The sequence below is a fragment of the Cavia porcellus genome, unplaced genomic scaffold (genome assembly GCF_034190915.1).
Source record: "Cavia porcellus strain 051 isolate PalLab524CR breed Dunkin Hartley unplaced genomic scaffold, mCavPor4.1 scaffold_1, whole genome shotgun sequence".
Lineage (NCBI taxonomy): Eukaryota > Metazoa > Chordata > Mammalia > Rodentia > Caviidae > Cavia > Cavia porcellus.
In genome coordinates this window covers 90,642,091-90,663,672 of record NW_026947484.1, presented here as the reverse complement: position 1 = coordinate 90,663,672, position 21,582 = coordinate 90,642,091, and the positions used below count along the sequence as shown (strand labels likewise).

Below are 21,582 nucleotides of genomic sequence, written 5' to 3'. Positions count from 1 at the left end.
GTCCATTGGTCCTTGCCCAGGGAGAGCTTTGGACCATCATCCACAGTGGTTAGGTGTCCGCCCAGATTCTTGGAACACTGAAGGTGGCACAGGAGGTCCTGTGGGACTGACTGGACCATGCTCAGCAACCTCTATTCAGTCCCAGGAGCTGAGGGCATATGAGACGATTTCCAACATGCCCAGGGGAAGCCTTGGAACAATATTTGAAACATATAAATATAGGAAAATGACAAAACAAAAGACCAAAATGCAATCTCACACCTCCAGCCCATCCCAAGAAAGCCTAGGAGCCATGCATGTAGAAGAAAACATATGCCATACACCTGAAATACCTGAAATAATAGTAACTGAATAAAGAAGTAACTCCAGGAAGCTTGAAAGGAATTCAAACTAGAAATAATCTCCCAGATAAAACAAGAAATGATAAAGAGTAATGAAAGAAACGCTGAACACATCTAAAGAAGACACAGTTAAAAAATTAGAGGTACAAAACAAAAACATAGAATCCCTGGAAGAACAATATAAGACACAAACAGAATACATGAAGTAGATTCAAAGAGATATACAGGAAATCAAAACTTCCATTGGAAGTTCTCAAAACTGCCTCAACAAAAGTGAAGATAGAACTTCAGACCTCGAAGACAAGATTCAAGCTAGTAAACAGGAAAGGAAAGATCTTTTAAAAATAACAAGGAATCAGGAAATAACAATTCAACACTGCAAGATGATGCAAAGAAAAACAACATAAGATTGATTGGGATAAATGAAAAAGAAGGGGATAACACAAATGATATCAAGAGGCTATCTACAAAAGTAATAGCTGAAAATTTCCCAAATGTGAGAATGGAAACTTACATATGGATTAATGAAGCATATAGAACTCTAAATAGCCATAACCAAAATAAAACTACACCCAGACATATAATAATCACCATTCCAGAAGAACAGAATATTAAAAGCTGTCAGAGAGAAAAGACAGATCACCTATAAAGGAAAACCTATCAGAATCACAACAGACTTCTCAACACAAACAATGAAGTCAAGAACAGCACGGAGCGAAGTATTTCAGATCCTAAAGGAAAATGATTTCCAACCTAGACTGATGTACCCTGAAAAACTGTCCTTTAAAATCGATGGAGGAAGAAGATACTTACAGTTCTCAGCTGAAGAACTTTATGATCACCAAGCCAACCCTGCAAAGACTACTGAAAGACAGCTTAGATACACATAGGAAAAAACCACAAAGCAAGACAGACAATTAAACAGAATGGAAAGATAAAGATGCAACAACAGAAAGATAATATGTCAACAATAAGCCAATATATAATAGTTACAACCATTAATGTAAATGGTCTCAATCCATCAATTAAATGAAACAGATTGGCAGAATGAATCAAGAAACAACATCCTACCATATGCTGTTTGCAAGAAACCCATCTAATCCAAAAGGAAACTCACAGACTGAAAGTCAAGGATGGAAAACAATACTTCATGCAACAGGAACCCCCAAAAAAAGCAGGAGTAGTAGCTATTCTGTTTGCAGACAATGTGAAGTTCAAACCAAGAATGATCATAAGAGATGAAGACAGTCACTACATACTGGTTAGGGAGAAACTTCAAGAGGAAGAGATAACTATCTTAAATATATATGCACCAAATTCCAGAGCATCCAGTTATACAAAGCAAGTATTAATAGAAATGAAAAATCAAATTAGCAATAACACAATTATAACAGGAGACCTTAACACACCATTGACACCAAGGGACAGATCAACCAGACACAATATCAGGAAAGAAATAACAGAAATGAATCACACCTGTGAACAAATGGACATGATAGACATATACAGAGTGTTCCATCCAACAACATCAGAATACACATTCTTCTCAACAGTACATGGGACATTCTCTAAAATAGACCATATGCTAGCTCACAGAACATATTTAAATAAATGCAAAAGAGTTGAAATTATCCCATGCATGTTATCAGATCATAGTGCCATGAAACTAGAAACTAATGATAAAAGAAACTGCAAAAACCCAACAAACACATGGAAATTGAATAACACACTCTTGAGCAATCAATGGGTCACAAAGGAAATTAAAGAAGAAATTAAACAATACCTACAAGTAAATGAAAATACAAATACAACTTACTGGAATCTTTGGGATGCAATGAAAGCAGTCCCTCAGAGGAAAATTTATTGCACTGAGTTTCCACATCAGGAAAAGAGAATGAATACAAATAAACAACCTGATGCTACACCTCAAACATCTAGAAAAAGAAGAGCAAGTCAAGCCCAAAGCCAAAAGAAGGAAGGAAATTATAAAAATCAGAGCAGAAATTAATGCACTAGAGATTAAGAAAACAATCCAAAGAATTAATGAATCATAAAGAGTTGGTTCTCTGAAAGGATAAATAAAATTGATAAGGCCCTAGCAAACCTTATTTTAAAAAGGAAAGAAAAAGCTCAAATTCATCCAATAAGGAATGAAAAAGGCAAAATCACGACATACTCTGTGGAAATACAGAAGATCATCAACACCTATTTCAAAAACCTCTACTCTCATAGGTTTGATAACACAGAAGAAATAGATTCCTTGAAACATATGAAGTACCAAAGCTGGGTCAAGAAGATGTAAAATTGCTGAATAACCCAATTTCAATTAATGAAATTGAAAATGTAATTAAGTCCTTACCTACAAAGAAGAACCCAGACCCAGATGGATTCACTGCAGAATTCTACAAGAAATACAAAGAACACTTAATGCTGACACTCCTCAAACTCTTCAATGAAATTGAAAGGGAAACAATCCTTTCTAAGTCATTTCTGGAAGCAAATATTACCCTAGTACTAAAACCAGAGAAAGACTCAACCAAAAAAAGAGAACTATAGGCCAATCTCCCTAATGAACATAGATCAAAAATTCTCAATAAACTACTAGCAAACAGAATATAGTGAATCATCAAGAAAATTAAACACCATGACCAAGTGGGATTCATCCCAGTAATGTAGGGATGGTTCAACATAGGCAAATCAATAAGTATAATCCACCATATCAATAAAGCCAAAAATAAGAGCCACATGATCATTTCTATAATGCAGAAATGATCATATGATTCTTACAAATACATACATACTTTTATATGTTTACCGACATACATAATCTTTTCCTTTTTTCCTTTTCTCCTTTCCCTATCTTAGTTGTTTTTTCCTTATATCATATTCTTCCCCTTTCATTATTACAATATCTATTGTATATTTTAGATCTTATTGTTATTTCAGTGATGTTTTATACTAGGGAGACTATGATATTTATAAGTTTTTTTATACTATGGAGACAAAATGATATTTATATGTGAGTTTGATTTATTTCACTTTAAGCATGGTCTCCGGTTACATCCATTTACCTAAAAGCCTCAAGATCATCATTTTTATAGCTGAGTAACACTCCACTGTACAAAAATACCACATCTTTTTTATCCATTCTGCAGTGGATGGACATTTGGGTTGTTTCCAAAATTTAGCTATTACAAGTTGTGCTGATATAAACATAGGTGCACATATATTGCTGTGGCATGACATCTTCAATTTTTCTGGGAACATACCCAGAAGGGGAATAGCTGGATTGAATGGACTTCCAATCCTAATTTTATTGGGAACCTCCACATTGACTTCCATAGTGGTTATACCAGTCTACACTCCCACCAGCAATGGGGAAGTGTTCCTTTTTTCCCCATAGCCCAACTAATATTTTTATCAGTTGATTTCTAGATGGCAGCCACTCTTTCTGGAATAAGATGGAATCTCAATGTTGTTTTAATTTTCATTTCTCAGATGACCATGATGTTTAACATGTTTTCATATATTTATTTGTCATTAGTATTTCTTCATCTGAGAAGTATGTGTTTATCTTAGATCCCCATTATTGGATTGGGTCTTTGAATTTGGGGAATCTGTTGTTTTTCAGTTCTTTATATGTTCTAGATATAAGTTCTTTGAGGGACAGCTGGCTAAAATTCTTTCCCATCCTGTGGGTTTTCTCTTCACTTTGTTGGTGATTTCTTTTGAAGTACAAAACTTTTTAATAAAATGAGATCCCACTTGTTGATTCTGCAAAGTACTTCCCATGCAGTTTGCATTTTTGTTCATGACCTTTTGCCCGCCTCTATGTCATCGATTTCTACCTACCTTGTCTTCCAGTAGATTTAATGCTTCTGACTTAATATGTAGATATTTGATGCATTTTGACTTGACTTTAGTGCATGGTGATAGACGTGGGTCTAGTTTCAGTCTTTGGCATTTGGAAAGCCAATCTCTCCAACATCATTTATTAAAGAAGCTATCTTTCTTCCAGTGAACATGTTTAGCCCCTTTTTCAAAGATAAGGTGGCTAAGTGTCTTTCTAGTTGTGTCTGCATTTTCTAATCTGATCCATTTATCCTCAGATCTTTTTGTTTTTGTTTTGTTTTGTTTTGTTTTGCAAGTACCATGCTGATTTTATCACTGAAGCTTTGTAGTCTAACTTCAGATCATGGATTGTGGTGGCCTCCAGCTTTGCCTGTGTTGCTCAGGATTGCCTTTGCTATTCTAGGTCTCTTCTGTTTCCAAATGAATTTTAGGAATGTTTTCTCTACATTTGTAATGTATGCTAATGGTATTTTGATCAAGATTGCATTAAATCTGTTTAACAGTTTTGGGTGTTCAGCCATTTTCACAATGTTGGATCTTCCTGATCAAGAGCAAGTGATATCTTTCCATTTTCTGACATCCTGGACAATTTCCTTTTTTAGAGTACTATTCAGTGTATGAGTACTTTTCAGTGTATGAGTACTTTTTTAGAGTACTTTTCAGTGTATGAGTTTTACATCCTTTGTTATGTTGATTCCTAAGTATTTCATTGTTTTGGATGCTACTATGAAACGTGTCTTTCCATAATTTCTCTCTCAGTGAATTTGCTGTTTGTGTCATGAATGTTACTGATTATTGAGTGTTAACTTTGTATCCAACTATAATACTCTATTAGTCTTTTGATGAAGGTTTTGGGATCTTTTAAGTAGAGAATCATGTCATCTACAAGTAGTGATAATTGAACTTCTTCCTTTCCTATCTTTATTCCTTTTATTTCTTTCTCTTGTCTGATTGCTCTGCCAATGTTTCCAGAACTATACTTAATAGGAGTGGTGATAGTGGACATCATTGTCTTGTTTCTAATTTTAGAGTAAAAGCTTTCAGTTTCTGTCCATTTAGTATAATGTTGGTTGTTGATTTGTCATAGAAATCTTTTATCAGATTGAGGTAAATACCATCTATTCCAAGTTTCGGTAGGACTTTTATCATGAACAAGTGTTGGACTTTTTCAAAAGCTTTTTCTACATCTATTGTGATGATTATGTCATTTCTGTCAGTAACTCTGTTGATGTGCTATATTAATTTATTGATTTGCATATGTTAAACCATCCCTGCATTCCTGGGATAAACCCCACTTGATCAAGATGTATAATCTTCTTGATGATTTGTTGGATTCTATTTGCCAGTTTATCATTGAGAATTTTTGCATCAGTATTCCTTAGGGAAACTAGCCTATAGGTCTCCTTTTTGCTTGGGTCTTTCTCTGATTTTGGTATCAGAGTAATGTTTCCATCTAGGAATTAGTTAGGAAGTACAGCTTCACTTTCAATTTCATTGAAGAGTTTGAAGATACTGGCTTAAAATCTTCTCTAAGTCTCTTATAGAATTCAGCTGTGAATCCATTAGAACCTGGACTTTTCTTTGTTGGTAAGTTTTTAACCGCATTTCAGCTTCAGTAGCTGATACTGGCTTTTTAAAAATTGTTATATCTTCTTAAATCAGCTTTGGTAAAAATTCATGCCTTTCTAGAAATCTGTCCATTTCCTCTGCTCGTTTTCCACCCTGTTAGTAAAGGTTTTCAAAGTAGGTATTCATGACCTTATGGATTTCCAAGGGATCTGTAGTAATTTCTCCCTTTCCAGTCTTTATTGTATGAATTTGACTTTTTTCTTTCTTATTCAAAGATTGGCTAGAGGTTTATCAATTTTGTTTATTCCCTCAAAAAACCAGCTCTCTCAAGTGAATTAATTTATGCTCTGATCTTTATACTTTCCTCTCTTCTCTGAGCTTTGAGTTTTACTTGCTTTTCTTTTTCTAGATGCTTGAGATGTAGCATGAGGTGATTTATTTGTGCTCATTCTGTTTTCTTAATGTGATGATTTACTGCTATATATTTCCCTCTTAGGAGTACTTTGATTGCATCCAACCGATTTCAGTACGTGGTATTTGCATTTTCAGTGAATTGCAGGTAATGCTTAATTTCTTCTTTAATTTCACCTGTAACCCATTGATTGTTCAAGAGATTGTTATTTAGCTTCCATGTATTTATGCAGGTTTTTCAATTTCTTTTGTCATTAATTTCCAATTTCAGTGCACTATGCTCAGATAATATGCATGGGATAATTTCAGTCCCTTTACATTTTCTTAAGAATGTTTTATGGGCTAATATATGATCTATTTTGGAGACTGTCCCCTATCAGCTAAGAAGAATGTGTATTCTGATATGATTGGGTAGAACCTTCTGTAAACGTCTACTAAGTCCATTTGTTCACAGGTTTGACTCAATTCTGTTATTTCTTTGCTGACTTTTTGTCTAGTTGATATATCTCTTTGTGACAATGGAGTATTAAGGTTCTCTATTACAACCATGTTGTTGCTTATTTGGTTTTACATTATCTATTAGTATTTACCTTATATAGTTAGGTACTCCTGTATGTGGTGCACATATGTTTATGATTCTTAGCTCTTCCTCTTGAATTATTCACCTGACAAATATGTAGTGACCTTCTTTATCTCTTTGATTATTTTTGGTTTGAAGTTTACATTGTCTGCAAACAGAATAGGTAGACCTGCATTTTTCTGGGTTCCTATTGCACGGAATATTGTTTTCCATCCTTTGAATTTTGATCTATGAGTTTCCATTTCAGTCAGATGTGTATCTTGTATACAGCATATTGTTGGACCCTGTTTCTTGATCCATTCTTTTAACATATTTCTTTTAATAAGTGAATTGAGGCTGGCTCAACTTTTTCATGTTATTTTCCTATTGCTGGTTTTCTGCTCCCCCTCCCTTGTTTAATTGCTTGCCCTGCCTGGTGGTTTCTTTCTGTTGTTGTGCTGGGAAGTATAGTCATTGTTATCTTTCTCAAGTGTGTCTTTCAGTACTCTTTCTAGGATTGCTTTAGTGGACATGAATTTCTTCAGTTGTTCTTTATCATAGAAGTACCTTAATGCTCCATTAAATTTTAAAGAAAGTTTTGCAGAGTACATCAATCTAGATTGGAAATTGTTTTCTTTCATGGCTTGAAATATTTCACTCCAAGCTTGTCTTAACTTGAGGGTTTTTGCAGCTTTCTTGATAGGTGAGTTGTGTCTTTTCTCTAACAGCTTTTACTATTCTGTTTTTATGCTGTATATCTGGGAACTTAATTATTATATGTGTGAGTATATATTAATTTTGGTTATGACTGTTTGGCATTCTATTTGTGTATTTCAGTTTCTTTTCCCCTATTTGGGAAATTTTCTGCTGTTACTTCTGTGAATAGTTTTCCTAGGTCATTTGCATTGACTTCTACATCTTCACTGATGCCTGTCAGTCTTATATTGCTTCTCTTTGCATCATCTTGAAGCTGCTGAGTTGTCATTTTATGCTGTTTTGCTATTTTTAAAAATTCTTTCCTTTCACGATCACTAGCTTTGATCCTGCCCTCAAGGTCCGAAATTCTATCCTCAGCTTCATTCAAATAGTTTTGCCAGCTTTTGATAGTATTTTTTATTTCTTGGATATCTCTTTGAATTTGCCTCATGCATTCTACTTCTTTTCTGTATTGTTCATTCAAGGTTTCCATCATTTTCTATGCTTTACTTTTTTATCTATGTATTCTCTAGCTACACTGATCAACTTCTTTATTAAGGTTGTCATTTCTTTATGTGAGAGGTTATTTCTAATCTGATTTCCTCTATAGCTTCATGGATTTGTTTCTTTATTTCACTTACTATCTTTTCACAAATTACAGGTCTATAACTTTTAATGTCCTTTATTTCAGTGTCTCCTGTTTTTGTTTTGGATGGACTGTGTGTTTGAGATAGCATTTTTCTTTTTCATTTTGTCATTTCCACCTCTTGGGCTAATATCTAGTCTTTCAACCCCACTAGTCTCAATTGTCCATAGTGCGTGTCTTAGGGTCCTACTGTGTGATTGATGTTTGTCCAATTGTTGGGCCCCACAGTGAAAGGCAGGGCCAGTCACTTGAATTCCTACTGTAGTGTCTGTTGGGTAAGTCCTATATTTATACAATTCAACCCTTAGTTGCTGCTGTTACTATGGTTTCAGGCTGTTCCAGGCCACCAGATCTACCTGTCTATAGTGTTTGCCTCAGCTGGGACCCTACTGTGTTACTGAGTGTCTTGTAAGCCCTTTTTATTTCCTCTGGATAGGGGAAGGCCTTATTGGCACTCTCCTCAACCCACCTGATGTTTTCTGTATAGAAAAAGGACTCCCCTACACTCCTGCCAGGCTCACCAAGCTCCTAAACCTGGGAAGAGTTTGTTATTGCTCCTGTTTACCCACTGAGGTCCTTTATTTGAGGAAGAACTCACCACACTGTCACAAGTCCAGTGAGGTCCTTTGTGTGGGTGAGGGATTGCTGAGTCTCCCATCATCCCTCCAAGGTTCTGCAGGTGGTAGAAGGAGTTGCTGATTGTCAGTGGGATGCTGTGGTCTTTTGGGCGGGGGGAAGGGTGACCTATGATCCTGTGGCTGTCCTAGGTCTTGGGGGGAGGGTCAGAAGCAGGGGCAGCCAATGATCCCATGGTGGTTCCAGGTCTGTGAGAAGAAGGGGAGGGGCAGGCAGCTGTCCTAGGTCTGGGTGTAAGAATAAGAGGCAGCCAGCAATCCCATGGCTGCCCTTGGTCTGGGGGGTGAAGAGGAGGGGCAGTTGACAATCCTGCACTGCCCTAGGTCTGGTGGGTGAGGAAGAGAGGCAGCCAATAATCCTGTGGCTGTCCTTGATGGGGGGGGGGTGTTACTTGTATTTAAAACTAACTTTAAACATTTTAACAGAAAGAAAAGAGACTGATACCATACACTTTTAACAGTTGGCAAGCAATACTGCTCACTCTACCACTACGTGATACAAATAAGTTGTTAAACACTATATAAATAACTTTGTATGATAAAAATGATATATATTTGGCTAAACCATTTGGAAATACTTGTATATGTCTGTTTTTTACTTCTAAAGTCAGCAATTTCTTTTTTATGTTTAAAGAGAAAAAGCAAAAATAACAATGAAAGTTTCACAACAGGCTAGTGAAATGGTAGCAGTAATTAATAGATTGAATGTTGCAGTCTATATGGTAGTTATTTAGAGTACATGATCTAGGCACGAAATGTTGTCCAAATATATATTAGCACAGACCTTTCTTTTTCAATGAACTAACAGAAATTAGCTATATCTTAACTATCTTGTGTGTACTGTTTTTCCTTTTACCTTCCTTATTTTCCCCTTTTCCCATAACAATTTTTCTTTTTTTAAGATAGGAAGAAATGTAAAAGTAAAATAAAACAGAATTTCAAATTAGGCTCACAGAACAGTAACAATAATTAATGCATTGTGTATTACATTGTGCATTGTTATCTTCATAGTGATTACTCAAAGTAAAAGATATAGGCATGAAATAATGTGCAGACAACACCAGTATGAATCTTTCTTTTCAATGACCTGAGAGAAACCAGCTGTATAACTGCTACCTATCCTGCATGTGTGCCTATAATTTTCTTAATCTTTTCTCTTTTTTAATTCCCTTCCCCCAATTAGTCTCTTTTCTTTTTTAAAAGTTTCTTCCTAATTTGCAATATCTGTTGTACATTTTTTAACTTATTCATTCAGCTTCTTATACTAGTAAGAAACTGTGACATTTACACATATGGATCTGGTTTGGCTCATTTATGAATATGGTATCAAGGTATACCCATTTACCAATAAAAGTTATAAGTTTATCCTTCTTTATGGCTGAGTAGTACTCCATAGTATAAAAATACCACATCTTTTTTAACCATTCCTTGGTTGATGAGCCTTTGGGTTGTTTCCAAAGTTTACCTAATACAAATCATGCTGCTATAAACATAAGTGCACATACACCGCTGTGGTATGATGTTTTTAATTCTTTGGGAAAGATACTTAGAATGGGGATTGTGAGGTTGAATAAGATGTCTTTTTATAGTTTTTGAGGTATCTCCTCACTGATTTCCACAGTGGTTACACCAGTCTACCCTCCCAAACAACCATGTAGAAGCCTTTTCTCACACAGCCTTGCCAACATTTGTTTTATTAAATATATTTATTCTTTCTGGAATGATATGGAACTTGAGTGTTGTTTTAATTTACATTTCTCAAATGACCAGTGATACTGAACATTTCTACATGTATTTATTTTCCATTTGTATTTTTTCATCTGCAAAGTGCATGTTCATTTCAAATGCCCATTTTTGGGTTGGGTCTTTGAATTTGGGGAGCCTGATTTTTTTCAGTTATGTTTTATACATAAGTTCTCTGAGAAAAATAGGCTATAATTTTTCCCACTCTGTGGGTGATCTTTCCACTCTGTTGGTGATTTTTATTGTTGTATAAAAGCATTTTAATACAATAACATCCCCATTTGTTGATTCGTTGTGGTATTACTCACATGATCATGAAGATTCTGCCTACATCTATGTCTTTAAGCTTTCTACCTATTTTCTCTTTCAGTGGATTACTGTTTATGTTTTAATATTTAGATTCATTTTTACTTTAGTTTAGTGCATGGTGGTAGACATGGGTGTAGTTACAGTCTTCAGCATTAGAGAGATTGTTATTCCAGCACCATTAATTAAAGAACCTTTCTTTCAGTGAATATGTTTGGCACCTTTATCAAAGAAAAAGTGGCTAGTGTGCTTGCTAGTAGTTATGTCTGCATCTTCTAATTTGTTCTACTGGTCCTCAGGTCTGGTTTATGTTTTTGTTTTGTTTTCTTTTGCCAGTACCATGCTGATTTTATCACTGTAGCTTTCAAGTTAGGGATTATGAGGCTTCCTACCTTGCCTTTGTCCAGGATTGCCTTTGCAATTCTAGGTCTGTTTCTAAATGAATTCTAGGAATGTTTTCCCTAGTTCTTTCAAGTATGCTAATGCTATTCTGACCAGGATTACATTAAATCTGTATAACAGGTTTGGGAGTATGGCTATTTTTCACTATGTTGGTTCTTCCTATCCATGAATAAGGGGTATCTTTACATTTTCTGATATTCCAATTGATTTCTGTTTCAGAGTACTGTAATTTTCAATGTATAGATTTTCTACTTCCTTTGTTAGATTGATTCCTGTTTCATTTTTTGGATCCTATCATAATGGGTGTGGTCAGTTTCTATAATGAGTGTGGTCAGTTTCTGTGTCAGTTTGTTGCTTGTTTGCAGAAATAATTTTGATTTTTGAGTGCTGACTTTGTATTCAGTACACTACTAAATTTGGTTATTAAATCTACATGTCTTTTGGTAAAGTTTTTGGGGTCTTCTATGTAGAGTATCATGTCATTTGTAAGTAATCATAATTTAACTTCCTGCTTTCTTATCCTCATCTTTTTATATCTTGCTCTTGGGTTTCATTAGTCCTAATTTTTCTAGAAGTTTGAGGTTCAACATTAGTTTGTTCATTTGAGCTCGCTCTCTTTTCCTGATGTGAGAGTTCATTGTTATAAATTTCCTTTACCAGAATGCTTTCATTGTATCCCATATGTTTTGGTATGTGGCATCAGCATTTTTGTTTAATTGTATGTACTATCTAATATAATCTTTAATTTCTCCTGTGACCCCATTTGTTGTTTCATTTCCATGTGTTTAAGTAATTTTTGTGATTTCTTTTGTCCTTGATTTTCAATTTCATTGCACTATGGTTAGATAGTATGTATGGAAGGATTTCAATTTCTCCACATGTACTTAAACATGTTTTGTGGTCTCTTTTGGAGAACATCCTTTGTAGAACTGAGAAGAATGTGTATTTTAATGTTTTGGGGGGAACACTCTGTAAATCTACCAAGTCCATTTGTTCACATGTTTGTTTTAATTGTGATATTTCTTTGTTGTTGTTGTTGTTTTTGTGTAACTGATTTACCAATTTGTGAGAGTGGGAAATCAAAGTCTCCCATTACAACTGTGTTAGTCCTTATTTGGTTTTTCATTTTTGTTAATATTTGTTTTATGTAGCTGGGTGTTCCAGTGTTGATGCATACATAATTATAATCATTATATCTTCTTCTTGGAGTTTTTCCTTAATAAGGATATACTCTGTCTCTTTTAATCACTTTTGGCTTAAAGTTTGTACTGTCTGCAAACAGAATAGCTACCCCTGATTTTTTCTGGTTTCCTGTGGTATGGAGAATTCTTTTCCATCCTTTGACTTTTAGTCTATTAAGTTCTTTTTGGGTTAAATGGGTTTCTTGGATGCTATATATGGTTGGCTCTTATTTATTGATCCATTCTGCCAATCTATCTCTTTTGATTGGTGAGCTGAGACTATTTACATTAATATTATAACTATTATGTACTGGCTAAGCTTTTCATGTTACTCTTCTGTTGCTGGTTTACTTTTCTTCTCTGTTTAACTGCTTTCTCTGCCTGGTGACTTCTTTCTGTTGATGTTCTTGTGTTTGTGGTCTTAATATCTCCAGTGTATCCTTCAGAGCATTGTATAGGACTGGTTTGGTAGTCAAAAATTTGTTCTGTTAGAAGTATTTTTCTTCATTTTAATTTTGAAAGAGTTTTGTGGGATACATCAATCTAGTTTGAAGACTGTTTCCTTTTAGGGCTTGAAATAATTCATTCCAAGCTCTCTTTGATTTGAGGGTTTGTGTTTGCTGTGATTCTTACGGGTTTTCTTTTATAAGTGGTTTGTTATTTTTTCTCTAACTAATTTTAGTATTTCATTCTTGCATCAGATTTCTGGAATCTTGATTATGATATACCTTGGTGAAGATTTATTTTAGTCATGGCTATTTGGAGTTCTACATACTTCACTTATTTGTATAGTTAACTCCTATATCCATGTTTGGGAAGTTTTCTGCCATTATTTCTGTCAAGGGGTTTTCAGTGGCTTTTGTGCTGCATCAAGCTTTCTCACTGACTCCAATCAATCTTATGTGTTCTTCTTTGCTTCATCTTGTAACTGTTGGACTGATTTTCCATGATCTCTTTTATTTATAAGATCTCACTGTTTTTCTGGCTGCTAGTTGCAATCATGTCTTTTAGATTTGATATTATGTCCTAACCTTCATTTGATATGTTGCACAGACTTTCAATGGAGTTTTTCATCTCCAGATTTCTGTTTGGATCTGTTTCACTGATTCCATTCCTTTTCAGTATTGGGCATTCATGATTTCCATCATTTTCCTGAGCTCCTCTATTTTTTTAAATCTGTATCTGCCTTTATGTCTTTCATTTGTCATTCATTTTTATTTTTTTATTTGCACCTTAGAAATTATTTTTCTATGGCTATTTCCATCTTTTTTTTAACTTCTGCTGCTGTCATTTCATAGAATTTCAGTAGTTGGCTCCCAATCTCCTCTAAGTCTTTGTGTTCTGGGTCAGTGCTGGGTAGGCTGGGTGTACAGGGTTACATTTTGCATCCTTGTCTTGTTATTTCTACTTTCTATTTTTATTTTATTTTTCTTTCTGTGCTTATGCATGCAGATTTCTTATGTTAGATAGCTTCATTCGTAATGTTGAGGCTTTCCTAGGAAATGTCTGTTCCTCAGGTTGTCATCTAGATATACGTGGTTCTTGGTCTTTAAGTCAACCCCAAGAACCTACTTTCGTAATATATTAAGAATGAGAAGTTGCTGTCTATTTGACTTAGGGCCCATGGTGATGGTTAAGATCCTCATAATTACAGCGTTGTCATATAAGGGAGAAAAACTGATTATAACAGGTATGACACCTTGGTTGAAGTAGTACAATTACTAATAACAACTAAAGCACAGCCCAGCCAGTGACAACCTGTGGTAATAATCAGCCTAATATCTTTAGCCACAGAAGCAAGTTCTATAGCTATATAATATAATCTAACTTATACCAGGAACTTGTAAGCAATGACTTTCCACTTAATAGAGTATCACTCTATTAAGGTATTAGAGTATCATTCTATAGATTCAAGACTTAGTTTACCCTGTTGTGCAGGGGGTTTAAGAGGGATGGGGTAGGTTGAAGAGATAAATGAGATTAAACATATTTAAGATAGGATTGGGAGGCACAGGATGACTGTTTAAGTTCTGGGTAATTGTAAGGCATGAGAGAAAAAGATTTAAAAAGTGAAGGATTATTAAATTGAACTAAAAGGAGACAAGACACTGTTTACTCATAGGAAAGTATCATAAAATCAAGTGAGATAACTAAAGAGTGGAAGAGGAAGAGTAGAACAAAACAAAAAGAAAAGTTAAAGATCTAATAATGAAAGAAACAGTGAAAAATGAAAAAAAAAAGAAGTATGAAACATATAATCACACACATTGAAAAACAACAAATTCAGAAAAAAAAGTAGGACAAAACTGAACAGAGAAAAAAAAAAAAAAGAAAAAAAGGGGGGGTGGCCCAGCCCACTTCTATTTTATGTGTCTTTATCCCCAAGTATAGTGCTGGCTCAACTAACTTATCACCTGCTGACTTGTATTATTACTGCTGCTTCTGAAAATTCTGTCCTGTTCGTCACCCCTATTCATCCTGTGCATCCTGGCTGAGGCCCCTACAGTGTGGCTGGCATTACCCCTAGTCTCTGGGTCTTCCCACAGAGCTCACAAGGATCTCAGCTGCAAGGGTGGGAGAGGCTGGACTCCAGCAATTTCAATGGTTCAATTTATGGATATCTCAGGAAAAATAAACTCTCAAATTTAATAGTATTCTGTAATTTGTCTCTTTTAGATCATCTATTTTTTCCTCTTTAGATTTACTTGTATTTTCTTTTTTTTCTCCCTCAGGGCTGGGGATTGACTTCACGGTTGTACATATGCTGGGTAAGCATTCTACTACTGAGTGACATGCCCAGCCAAAGATTTGCTTCTTTTAGATTTAACTATTTTCTTATTTTACTAAAATCTAAACACCAGTTCTAACACTACAGGACAGAAGACCATAAACAAATTGAACTTTCTCAATTTCCTCAAAAAGCAGTGTAAAAAGTAATAGTACTACCTAACTCAAGGGCTGGTTTTAAAAAACAAAATATGATACTCATGTAGGTATAGTAGCAGAAAGTCAGGCACATGTATATAACCTCCTTATTGAAAAACTCTCTAGTACTAAAAAAAAAAAAATAAGAACAGTTACATTTTATAAAGTTAACATTTCAAAAGTATTACAGCCATAAATCTGTTAGTGAATTTCTCTGCATAACAACTATTAGAGTATACTTTCCTTTCTAAACACCTTTGCCAGGAATGTATGACAAAACAACAAATCTCCCTTCTCTCCAAATAATACACTTATACAAGAATCAGAGAGAATAAGAAACCAAAAAGACAAGAAAAAAAGAATCAGTGAGAACTACATGCAAAATTTGCCAGATTCCAAGAGTTCCAAGTACCTTCTAAGTGCAGAGAAACAAAATGAGAACAGGAAAAGAACTAGTCACAAATATGGAAGGGAAAAAAACAAAAGAAAATTATTACTGGAGAAATTGCTTTGTTTTCAACCAGCCAGTAAAGCCTACTTAAATGCTTTAATGTGAATACATTCTTGAAATTCCAAGCTCTTACAGAATAAAATTTCACACCTCTGGATCTACTGCATATTCAGGAGATACCTATAATTCTCCCTAAGATCTACACAGAGAGGAAATAAGACATTATGCAAGGAATATTCTCCTACCTTAACAGCTTCTCCAAGAGTTTGGTTTTTGTCAGCTTCCTCAGTGGAGTGCAATTCAAGTCTATAATTTAACTCCTGAAGTTGCTGCGCCTGTTCATTCAATAGCATTTGTGCTTGCTGTTCCCGAAGTAATGCATTATTTAGTTCTTCACATGCACTTTCAAACTTCTCATGGGTGATCAATTTCTTTAAAAAGAAGGAAAAAAACAGTTACAAGCTATCTTGATCTATTATTGATCTTCAGAACAACATAATATGCAAACATTTCTAATTATATATAATACAAACATTTGCAAGAGTCTGATACAAGACAAAAATACATCATTTTTCTTGATTTCATAAGTCAAAAATATCAAACTAGTTAAAACACAATAATTATACTCCGAAGTTACCATTTTAGTCAATCAAAATCTTACTCCACACTCCAATTATTCTAAATAAATCTATAATGCTTAGTTTAAATCTTCCTATATGATCAGTTTTTACAAAGATTTTAATGGGAGAATTAAAATCTTTAACAAATCCCTAGGTTTTCAAATGATCACCTAAATGTGTTCAATGAGTTATTATTTTATTCTCCATCATCAGATGTCCCCTCCTTGGCAAGTCCTAACCAAATCATAACTCCTTTCCCACTCACAGTATAATACCATCCTATTTTATTTTCTTGATTGCCACTACCATTACTTAAAATTATCTCATTTTTTGTTACTATCTATCCACATTCTGACACAAACTACACATGTAAATGTAGTTTTGTGGTAGGGACCTTATTTACTTTTCTCACTGAACATACAGACAAATGAGAGAAGGTTTGCAATCAATATTTACTGAGTGAGTCAGATATGGTGTTGCACATCTATTCCCAGAGCAGATGAGGCAGGAAGACTGACATGACTCCAGGGCCAATCTAAACTACTTAGGGATATCCTATCTCAAAAACAAAAACAAACTGATTGAAAAATATTTATGTATAAAATCTGTCAATGAAATAATACCAATATACACCACAATTCTTACAACATCATGATCATTCTGAAGGGCCAATCACTCTACTCTGTAATAACTAACAAGGGATAGAAACAGAGACCATCCTTAAGACATATGAGATCCAGGGTAAGCCACATTTGTGTTATCTCCAGTTTAAAACATTTAAAGAAGTAAAAACTATGACAAACAAGAGACATCTTGATCTTGAAGTGTAAGGAAGAAAAATGTTTCACAAAAGGTAGGTAACTAAGAGTTACATGTGGAAAACTAAAGGGAACCATGTAAGCAGGCCACTTCATCACTCTAAGTGCATAAATATTTATTTAAGATTTATAACTTTCCCACCATGAAAACAACTTGATGTACATTAATATAATTATAACTATAAAGCAAGTTAATTTGATCTTTTAGAGACTCTAGGAAGCTTATACTTCAGTACTTACCAGTAGATTGTGGAAAGCAGCAAACAACACAAATCTCTAGCCACCACACTTCAGAGTAATTATAACCAATACAGGAAGTACCGGCCAGCCCACTACCCACTAGTCTGCAAAAAACCAGGAATATGACAAGAGGAAGAAACAAAAGGCAGTCTCTGGCCACCAACCCAAGCAGTACTGGTCCAGGAGAGGTAAACACAGAAGAGATCAAGAGTCGCGCACCTACAGTTTCTGAAGCAACAGCAACTGACATAAAGAAACAACTTTGTGAGACTAAAACAACTTAAAACAGAAATACTATTACAAGTAAAGGAAGATATAAGAAAAATAATAAAAGAAATGCTAAGTACTTCTAAAGAAGACACAGGTAAAAGAACAGAGGAGCACAGAGAAAGGAGGGAACTCTTCAATGAAGAATATAAGAAAATCTGAATACATGAAACATTCAAAGAGATTACCAGGAAATTAAAAACTCCATTGAAAGCTGAAAAAACTGCTTGAAAGAAACTAAAGATAAACTATTAAACCTTGAAGACAGGTTTGCAACTTGAGATCATGAAAGGAAAGATGTCTTAAAAATAAAATGGAACAAGCAAGTAACAATACAAAGGCTAGAAGATGACAAGAGGATCTATAACAAGAGAATAAAAAATGTAAGTGAATAAGCAGGAGTAAACATAAATGAAATATAAAGGCTATTTACAGAAGTAATTAAAGAAAACTTCCCAAGCATAGGAAAAGGAAATGATACTCAGATAAATGAGGCATACAGCACTCCAGCCAGCTATAACCAAAATAGATCTACACCCAGACATATAATAATCAAGATCCCAGAAATTCAACACAAGAACAGAATATTAAAAGCTGTCAGAGAAAAGAAGCAGATCACCTATAAAGGAAAAGCCATCAGAATCATGACAGACTTCTCGAACAAACCATCAAATCAAAAAGAGCTTGGAGCAAAGTCTCCCAAGTCCCAAAAGAAAATAACCTCCAACACAGACTGATGTACCCTGTAAAACTATCTCTCAAATTAATGGAGAAACAAGATTCTTCCATGATAAAAAGGAACTGGGGGAATTCATGACGAGCAAATCAACCCTACAAAAACTACTGAAGGACATTTATTTTAGAGACCAAAAAAAAAAAAGCAAACCATGGTTTCAGGAACAGTGGCAGAGGGGGCTCACTGAACGGGGCAGACAGTGGAATGAAGGGGAAAAGTAGACAACCAACAGCAGAAAAATAGCATGGCAGAGATGAGGCAGAGAAGGTTGGCCATAATTACTAATATAGATGGCCTCAAAATACTAATAAAAAGAAACAGGCAGAGTGGATCAGAAGATAGGGTTCATCGAGCGGCTCTATATAAGAAATATAATTAACCTGAAAGAGGGCTTATGGGCTGAAAGTCAAAGATGGGAAAACAATGCTCTATGTGACAGAGAACTAGAAAAAAGTAGGGGTAGATTTGTTGGAAAGACATGATACTTTTATACAAAGGAGAACTACTCAGCTATAAGGAAGGAAAACCTTGAGGCTCTTGCAGGTAAATGTTTACAACTTGAGATCATGCTCAGGGGTAAAAAGTTCCAGAATCACTTAGGTGAATAGCGGGTTGCCTCCCTAATCTAAAAACTAAAGGAGTTAGTGGGATACAAAATGTACAATGCACTCTGTGAAAGGGGAAAAATTGTCTAAAAAGGGAAGGCAATGGCCATTGTTAATCTTGTATCATGATTTGAAACCCATATTGTTTTCATCACTCTGTTTAGTTTGGTTATATTCTGTTCCAGTTTATCTAGCTACTTGTACTAGATTTGATGGCATGGACTGCTACTCCAAAGATAGCAGGATACACTATGATAACCATTTTTGATTTCCTATTAACTTAATTTGAAGCCCTGTATTTCTTTCACTGTCTTGCTTTGGCTGATTTTATTTGAGTCTATTTTGTCTGATCACTATCTTGTTTTAAATGGTTTTATTGGAATCTGTGTTGTTTGACAGTATCAAGTAGAAGGGTATAGGCAACTACTTTGAAGACAATAAGATTCACTATGATCCCCTTTCTGGTTTGACTATTGTCGTTGAACACAATGGTTTGCACTATCAATGTTTGACTGTCTATAACACTTTTAATGCTTTGATTTTATAACCAGAACAACCATTTGTAAGATGACAATATGTAATGTATCAACTAGCAATTTCTTGGTGTTAATTTTTTTTGGAATTCTGTTACTCTTTTATTTTCTACTTCACTTTTTTCTTTAAATAAATTTTTTAAAAAGAAACAGAGAAAAGAACTATTTCAAAGTACAGTTATCCATAAAGTCATGCATACAAACCTGCACATAAAAAATGTGGGGAAAAATGTACTCATATTTCAAAAGTGATTGATTCTGAGTGGATAAGATTAGAATGGCTTAAACATTTTTCTTCATATTTATTGATTTTTATTTATGATTATCATGTATTACTTTTTTAATACTTTTTAAAGAGGGTAAAACTAAAGAACAAAACAGAACAAAGTAGATCAAAAGAAAACAATGTAAGTGACAGATTTCAAAGTAAGATAACGATATCTACCATGGCTATCATAATGTATTTTGTTTTCTTCCAAATACTTGCTCATATCTTCACACACAATAAATTCATAAAAAACAAAGTAGTATTAAACTGATCAGAACAGAATGATGAAGGCATTATAGGTCTTCAAAACCAGACAATAGGAAAATTAACGATGGCTGCCATAATACCTCCCGTTCTCATTCAAATTAGCTGTCCATACATTCATGTATGTTGAAATTTAACAGTACAAAACAGACTAAAACCACTCTGAACAAAGAATAATAGCATTCCTGGATTTCACAGCATGAATGTAGGAAATCTGTAATGGATACAATAATGTATATTCTTCTTCAAAGTAGCTGTTCATTTCATCACGTATATTATAATTGATTCTCATAAACACATGTATAAGCCTCTACATGTATAGATGGAAAACAAAACAAATTAATAGAAAAACACCAAACAAAAAAGACAAATAAGTAACAGTAGCAAAGAGCCCAAAACAATGACAATAGAGGCATTCAAAACAAGGTGGTAGGAGCAAACTAGGGTTGTTATATTACATAATGATCTTAAAGAGTTCCTCAGATCACCAGACAATAATATGCACATTTGTTTCAATCCTATGAATGTTAACTTTTTGTTCCAAGAACTTATAGAATTTGTAGCACAATCATCTTAGCTATCCTAAATGTTTTTATATAATTTTAGATATTTTTTCTTTTCCCTTCCTTTTGCTTTTTCCTCATTTTCCCTGAGATATAATTTTTTCCCTTTAAGCAGATTCTTATCTTTTCACTGTATTTATTGAGTATTTTGTATCTTATGTACTCTTATCATTTCTTACACTAGGGAGACAGTATGGTATTTACACATGTGAGTTTGATTTATTTCACCTATGAGTATGGTCTCAAGTTGCATCCATTTACTTATAAATATCTCAATGTGATCATTCTTTATAGCCAAGTAGTACTCCACTGTATAAAAATACCACATCTTTTTAATACAGGGCATTTAGGTTGATTCCAAGATCTGTTTTCATATTTAGACCTTTGATCCATTTAAATTTTAGTTTAGTACATGGTGAGAGGCATAGGTCTAGTTTCAGTTTTCGGCAAATGGAAAGCCCATTTTTCCAGCACCATTTATTAAAGAGACTACGTTTCAACCAGGGAATGTGTTTGACCCCTTTATTAAAGATAAGGTGGCTAAGTATATTTGTAGTTGTAGTTGTATCTTCTAATCTATTCCACTGATCTTCTGGTCTATTTTTATTCCAGTACCATGTTGATTTTATACAGTAGTTTTGTAGTATAACTTCACGTCAGGGATTGTGATGCCTCCTGCCTTGCCTTTGTTGCTTAGAATTGCTCTTGCTATGCTAGGAGTGGCAATAATGGACCACCTTCTCTTGTTCCAGATTTTAGGGTAAACGCTTTCAGTTTTTTGGCCATTTAATATGATGATGGCTGTTGGCTTGTCATAGATGGCTTTTATCATATTGAGGTAAAGACCATCTATTCCAATTTTCTGTAAGGTTCTTATCATAAATGAATGTTGGACCTTATCAGAAGTTTTTTCTGCATCTACAGAAATGATCATGTGATTCTTATTTTTGG

The 21,582-nt window shown here is 34.5% G+C and overlaps 1 protein-coding gene across 11 annotated transcripts in view; it reads right to left on the bottom strand.

Annotated features, from left to right (window-relative positions):
- Positions 1 to 21,582, bottom strand: part of Ccdc171 (coiled-coil domain containing 171) — a 454,917-nt gene that overhangs the window by 194,705 nt on the left and 238,630 nt on the right. For all 11 annotated transcript variants that reach the window (XM_063251434.1, XM_063251464.1, XM_063251460.1 and 8 more), the window contains one exon: positions 15,963 to 16,148. In XM_063251434.1, the coding sequence (XP_063107504.1) occupies positions 15,963 to 16,148 (186 nt within the window). The remainder of the gene's footprint in view (positions 1 to 15,962; positions 16,149 to 21,582) is intronic.